Raw genomic sequence first — 7,806 nt, 5'->3', positions numbered from 1 at the left:
CTAACAGCTCTATTGCTATGCAGTATATGTACCTTCAACTTGGATAATAATAAAAATAACACTAGTCATTTCTATAACAAGCAATAAATATTTTTGTATTCTGCAATATCATTGTGAATTAAATTACACAGCAAATACTACTCATTTATGGCTGTAGAGAACAGAGTTGAATCTCCTTAAAATATTTGAAATAATGAAATTTCAAATAAATGTCTGTACCAGATGTGCATTTCTTTAAAACTTTCATGGCTAAAAGCCTAGTCCTGAGGTTGTACACACACACACACAAAACTTTTAGTACTTAATTATAATCATAACAACTAAACAAACCATTAAAAGGGACATTTATCTTGTAACAGACAAACTGTTTAGATCTGTGGGACAAGTTTACGAGCATGGGAAACTGTAATGAGCCATTCATTGGTAAGTAGATACTTGAAAATAAATCTCTAAATGTAAACTAAGGAAAGTCAATTTCACTTTTTGATGAAATAGTATAAAAAAATCATGATTTCATAGTAACATGACAGAGTTTAATAAATTTCTAATGGTGCACCAATAACAATAAATATATGATGTTTCACAAGATATTAGAAACCATACATCTAATAATTATGCTACCAACATGCTCATGCAAACAAAAAAAAACAACTAAATATGGAATACAGGATAAATCATCTGATTTTCCTTATAATCTATGATTAAAAAGTATTTTAAAGGAGGTAGGGGATTTTAAACCAGAAATTTTTTCCCATACACACTATTTTTTTTATTACTTTTTACAAGCTGAAAGATATGAAAAATATAACAGAATAGTTTTATTTGTTTGTTTATAGTCAAGCACAAAGGACTTTCTGTGTTGTGCCCACCACCAGTATCACTGGGGGGCAATAAAAATGTAATCTGCATCATAACAAAACATCTTCCCCATACATTTACATAAAAAGAGTTCAATCTTATATACTTACATTGCTTTCTCTGCATTTCTTGCCTAAAAAATAAAGAAATAAAAGTTTTAAAAATTTCAATTGAATTATGTTAATTTCTTAAAATTGGAATGTATCACATATGATTAAATTTTTGTAACACTAGAACAATTTTTTAAAATTAACATAACCAACTTTTTCATTAAATACATAACAAAAGAAAGCACTTTAGAGATACATTCAGAATACAAATACTATCTCAAAAGTCACTATTTAATCATACATAAAATAACTGCTTAGCCATTTCAACTTGTGGTTCATGACTATCACACTCATCACTATGATACATTGTCAAATCAAGTATGTCAGAATTTACTTTTAACCCTTCAGTAACAGAGATTACTCCAACTGTTTCATGCCCATATTTATGCAATGATAATATGTTAGTAAATCATTTAAAGTTACTGATAATATAACACAACCACTATTGTGACTGTCATATTCCAACCAGCTTGAATCCTGGTTTTGAGCAAAAGACCTCTTTGACACTGGATATAGCAGATACAGTATGTTTGACATAGTGTTATACGTTCATTACATTCACTCATAACTTCATAGAATTAGTTATGTCCTCTTCTCCAGTTGCTGTAGTTGCTCAACTGATATTTTCATTAACTGTGGAGTTTTCTCTATTCTGTAGAAAATTAACTTGTCTTAGGATTCATATTATTTCGATAAGAATTTGCACTTAATAGATGTTTTGAAGTGTTCTTCACATTTTCCTCTAATAAAAAAACAAAACAACAACTTTGATATACTATAACCTCTTTTTTTACTCATCTTACTATATTTCGGTAGGCACACCACAGTGTAATCGACAGACTACACTGATTTCACACTAAGTGATAGATAACTTTGAAATGGCCATAAACATTACAACTACATACATTAACACAGAAATAGTTTGGTACATATAAAAAAATAAGAACTTGTATTTTTATTTAAAATACATATATATTTTTATGTACATTTCTACAAAAAATACTGTTATACACATCAATACCTTAAGCACCTACACAAGATATTTAAAGGCATATCTAACACAACTGCAACAAGTTTGATAGTTTTACAGACCTAAAAATTACAGATTTTAATTACTTTTACAGTCAAAGAAATCCTCGTATGCAAACTGTGGGTAATCTAATGATTTGTAATCTTATATAAAATGTTCCAAACTGTTTTTAGTTTTTTCTAAAACAGTCTTGGCTGAATTTGTAAGGAACAGTTCACATACATGTTTTGTAGAAATAATAGTTTTAACTGTCTTTGTTTCAAAACAATGTCTATATACTTACAAAAATACACCTGTAACAGTTATGTGCATATAACATCCTGCCATCTATTTCTGTACACCACTGAGTATATATGATGTACTGCCATCGATTTATATACACCACTGAGTGCACAAAAATCAGTATCTTTATTCATTGCATACTGTTTTCATTTAATACATACATCTGCAGTGCTTCATTTCAGGTGCACTTCTTAAGTACGTATAGCCTTTGTTTCTGCTGGTTGGCTCATTGGTTAGAAAACTGACTGGATGGAAGAAAGCATAGGGTTGTTATAAATGGAGCTGAAACAAACTGTATTAATGTCACAAGTGGGGTACCTCAAAGCTCATTGTTAGAACCTTTGTTCTTTTTTATTTAGATCAATGACATAGCTAAATGAACAAACAATAAATTATTTAAATTTGTTAATGATATTAAGGTTATGAGTGTTGCTGGCTGTGAGAATGATACTCCTTTACAAGATTTGGATTATTTGGTAAGTTGGGCATATAAATGGCTGATAGCTTCTAATTATAATAAATGCAAGGTAATGCATGCAAGATATAATTTTAGTAATGAGTATAATTTGATGGGAATAACATTAATTGTATTATGGAAGAAAAACACCTTGGTGTTTTAGACGATCAGGCTCTTAAGCTATCCAAGCAGTGTGTTATTGATAGTGGCAGAGCAAATACGATTTTAGATTATATTTTCCAAAATATTGAAGTTTAAAAATGTTATAATTTCATTGTATAGGTCATTGGTTAGGTAACATTTGGATAATTGTGTTCAGTCTTACCTTTGGAGGGTCATTGAATTGATGGAAAGGTTGTCATAAGAGGACAAGTTAAAATCTCTGAAATAGTTTTGAAAAAAGAAGAGTTAGAGGGGATCTGATTGAAGTGTTTAAGATTGTTAAGAGGACTGATAGTATTGATACATCATCTCTTTTCATACTTAATGGTGAAAATGGAAGGACTAATGTACACAAATATAAATTTTGGCAGGGGTAGGGGTCATCTTCAGCTAACACAACTTTATTTTTCTGACAGGGTGGTTGGTCTTTGAAATGGGTTGCCTCCAGAAGTGGTGGAAGAAATAAACTTATGGGAAGTCTTGATAAATATTTGAAAAATAAGGACTGCTTTGAGTGTTTTATTTTTATCTTAAGATAGTATAGAGCAGTGGTTTTCAACCTTTTTCCACTGACAACACCCTAACCCACTTACCTTGATTTAAGAGACACCCCTGCTGCCACATGCAATGTTTTTTGTAGTTTTTTTTATGTTCTTAATTATTCTTTGTTTGGTGAAACTTTTGCACAACCCCAAATAACTTACCGCAACATACTATTGTGTTGAAATACAGTTTGGAAACCACTGGTTTAGATGGACCAGCAGGTACTTTGTTATCCTTAAATTGTATATATGTATACAAAAAAACAACACTTTCTTGGAGATAATTATTATAAGTTCACTTATTCCACTCAATTACCACATGTATAATGAATTTATTATTATAGATATAATTTGCTTAAAAAGTTCAGGTCACAGTTAGTGGATGTTCCATACATTATTACACAGGGTCAGCTAGAGTAAAAATCACACCCAAAGCCTCTATTTTCAAGTTAAATTTGTTTTAGATTTGCATCATATTATTGTTTACATGTATGGCTGACATAAATGTGAGACACTGGTGTTAATTTCTTACTAACACTTACGACTAAGTCAGCAAATAACAGTAAACTATTGTATTAGCATTAAGTCCTTTTTTAGCCTTTTTTTAAATTAAATCATTAAACTGAAAATTACATGTATGTTATAACGTTAATGAAAACTGCAATTTTTAACTACTTCGATACTTCTAACAAACAAAAAAGTGTCTAATCAAATTGTCACCTTATTGTTTTCAAAACTTCAGGGAGTGATCATTATTTACCAGGTAGGGAGGAAACTGTGTGTGGGTGTGTTAGAGGGCAAGATTTCTCTGCACAGTCGAACAAAATATCTAACGATACAAAATGCAAACACAATATTGCTTACTCTCCATATTATGAAAACCTAAACATGAAATAGAACATTTGCAACACAAAACATAATTTTCTGTGACATTTGGCTCTTTTACTTCCAGTATAATGAAAGTATATTTCAAAGCTCTTGATGAATATGTATTATACATTTTTGCTTAATTTTGCAAGTTGTAGTATTTTGTTTTGGAATTCTACATGTGTTATGTAAAACTGACAATACTTCTTGCTATGTTCATTTCCAACATGAAATAATTTAGAACAGTCTATCCCTAGTCTCTAAGAAGATTACGATAAATTTTATTACCCATAGCTTCATTTTATGATGATATCTATTAAACTGTGATTTTTTACGGGCAAACAGATGTTTATTTTAGTTTTGTATTTATACAAAAACTTGATATTAGCTGCTTCTGTATTATTTAATGTAATTATTTATATAGTTAAAATATGTTTATCAAAGTTGTCAATGGCTTCTACTTTAAAACACTACATCTTTTGATTCCTTCTATGTTGTCTTTTGAATACTTTATTGAATAAATATATGTATGATTGTATTTTAATACATATTAGTTATTAAATTACAAATTGTTACTTCCAAGCTGTTGATGAAATAACTTATAGAATTTTCATTTATCACTTATTTATGAGATACTTTTATGCCTTTTAGTCTTCATATTATTTCTGTGTAAGAAAATGATGTTAAGAGAATGAATAGTGATTATAATCACATAATAACTGCTTTATCCAGTACCAACAAGGCCTTTCACCAAGTATCAGGGCTCTTCAGGCTGGTGGGGGATACAATAGATGAAACAATGGTTGAAATGCTATTTATGTAATCAAATTGATTAAACAGCTGTTTCTCTATGAACTACATTACAGTAACAAAGTGTACTTTTTATTTACGTCACTACAAATAAAAATTAACGTAAGAAAATTTAAACATTAATTTAACATCAAACAGTTACAATTTTCTTTTCATTTTTAGTAAATTAATCTAATCATACTTCACAAAAATTGCTGAATCATCAAGCTAGTTTTTTTTTTTTATTTCATAGTTGGTTTGTTGTGATTGTACCTTCTAGTTGCAAGTTGTACATGGTTTTACAGATATGATCAATTAATGTTATAGATGTGTGGGTCCAATAGCTATAAATATGGTTCAGAGCTTTTCCTAAGGATTTTTTTTCAATTGCACAATTATAATTTAACTTCATCATATTTTAATACATGACACCTTATTGCATCTCATTTATACAGGCCTAGTAACAAATGTTCCAAGAAATGAAGATTATTCTGCGAAATACATTTATTCATCAACTTTGGAATGGAATTCTATAATTTTAAATATGTTTTTTTCTTTAATATTTATTCACTTGAACTTACTTATATAGGTGAATTTTCAACTGCACACTAGGATAACTCCTGATATGGTTGTAGTTTGTGAAATAAGACTACAAATTCTGAGCCTGTAAAAATAAACTTTTTTTCAAGTCCGGCATCTTGCTGGATATCCCTTGTTATTCAAGTAATTCACTGTATCAAGAATGTTTTTATGACATTTTCTATAATGTTATTAGTGTCAAAAACATCCATAGAGAAAATAACTTCTATGAAATATTTTTAAATTAAGCATTTGTATATAACTGTAAATTAGCCCCATTTTTAGATGGGTGGGGGTTGCTTTTCTATGCACAGAACTGAAGTGCAAGTCACTTGTCTGTGTACAGAAATCACTTTTTTATGTGCAGATGATTTTCTAAGTTCCCCTGGTCCTCATTTTGAAAAAAAAATACCGCTCCCTAACAATAGTAACATGAAATTACCGTTAAGTTAATATTCATATCTTTTGAGTTGAGATTAGTAATAGTACTACATGAGTTCTTAGTTTGAATACTGTTAGTGTTACTGTTGGCCTTAATCTTATCTCTATTACTATTACTATATATATTATAAATGTCCAGAACATCGCGTCGTCTTATTAGTAATATTACCATTTTCTATCTTCTGCAGTACGTCCCAGGTTAGATGCTTACAAGTTATATTAAACTTCAGATGAATATAAGAAATTTATACACTTGGCAATTAACTACAAAGCACACTACTCAAAACGTTGTTAATACGTAATTCGTATTTCATGTCTACTACTACAGCCATCTGACGGTGAGAAAAAGACATTGATAAATACTATTTATGTTCATAAGCAATTGTTATGGTTGGTAATTTGTTGTTAAGCTCAAAGCTACACAATGGGCTATCTGTACGGTGCCCACCATGGACATCGAAACCCGGTTTTTAGCGTTATAAGCCTTCAGCCTTGCCGCAGAGCCTCTGGGGCAGGGGCGAAAGTTATGTTTCGATTGTGAAATGTGCGCCTTTATTTAAATTTGACCTTAAAATTATATATTCGCAAAGTAAATCTTGTATGCAGTGTCATTCGAAATGCTTAGCCTGCCATTCTGCATTCATATGACAAACTATTCTCGTCAACTGCGGAAAAACATAAGCTTACCTTATAAGTTATATAAGCTACTAACTTTAATCAAGTATAAGAAGGGAAGGGAAAAAACATTTTGTTTGGTATCTGTACGATAAAATATGTTACCTGAAATTTCCTATTAAATATAAATTTAAGGAATAACTGAATATTACGAGAGGGTAACTTGTTTCATTATTACCTTTGTAATCAATGCCAACCTTAGCAAACGTGTGGAACTTAAAAAGCATGGTAGTTCATATCTCTCTGTCCACTCATAGATTGTATACAGGCGAGGATTTAGCGGAGAGGGGGGGGGGGTCGGTTTCCCAAAGAAATTTTAGAATTAAGACTCAAATTAGGTATCTAACTGTTCTTTCAAGAGATTAAGTATAATATATTGTGGTTCAGTATTGTAAAAGATAGAAGTACAATGAACATTATTTAATTTCAAATATTGTTTTTAATTTACCACCCGCGTCCCTCTAAAAGCTCGAAGACCCAGGCTGTTGCTTGTCTTGCTTAAAATCAATACATAAAATGTATATAATTAAATGAACTGTGGTTGTAGGATTGAGGATTTCTAAAATGGTTCGCAAAAGGAGTTTGTGTCAAGATAGAGTTAATAAATCCTAAATGGTTTTATTTTGGTATGTTAAGTTGCTTCTCTGTTGTTGCTTGGTTCCGAATTTTTGCAATCCAGTTAGGATTGGTTAAGCATAGAGAAACATATCGACTATGAAAATTATTTTGTGCTTTCACACTGATTCTTTCCAGCTTTGAGAGTCAAGACTGATGTACTTTTTGATACATGTATGTCCAATGGTTTTTTTTCGCCAACCAGCTTGTTATTTTAAATTTCATCTTATCCATTGGTGAGAGTAAAATGTGTTCTCCCTTGAGGAAGTTATTCTAATTTATTTAATTTTATCAACAACAAACGATATTAAGTAAATAATGTTTCAAGAGCTAAGATTGACAATAGATATGAACCACAGGCGAACGTAAGCAATATATTTTTATGCTTACTATGAAGCT

The 7,806-nt window shown here is 30.4% G+C and overlaps 1 protein-coding gene across 1 annotated transcript in view; it reads right to left on the bottom strand.

Moving 5' to 3' along the window:
* Nucleotides 1-6,435, bottom strand: part of LOC106469498 (pre-mRNA-splicing factor ISY1 homolog) — a 43,079-nt gene extending 36,644 nt beyond the window's left edge. The window contains 2 exon segments of the mRNA XM_013929996.2: nucleotides 969-991; nucleotides 6,287-6,435. Coding sequence (XP_013785450.1) covers nucleotides 969-991; nucleotides 6,287-6,289 — 26 coding nt within the window. The 5' untranslated portion in view covers nucleotides 6,290-6,435.
* Nucleotides 6,436-7,806: the final 1,371 nt, after the last annotated feature.

Source organism: Limulus polyphemus, unplaced genomic scaffold (assembly GCF_000517525.1).
Source record: "Limulus polyphemus unplaced genomic scaffold, Limulus_polyphemus-2.1.2 Scaffold3516, whole genome shotgun sequence".
In the NCBI taxonomy this organism is placed as follows: Eukaryota; Metazoa; Arthropoda; class Merostomata; order Xiphosura; family Limulidae; genus Limulus; species Limulus polyphemus.
The sequence above is the reverse complement of the archived record's forward strand: the minus strand, read 5'-3'. Positions and strand labels throughout refer to the sequence as shown.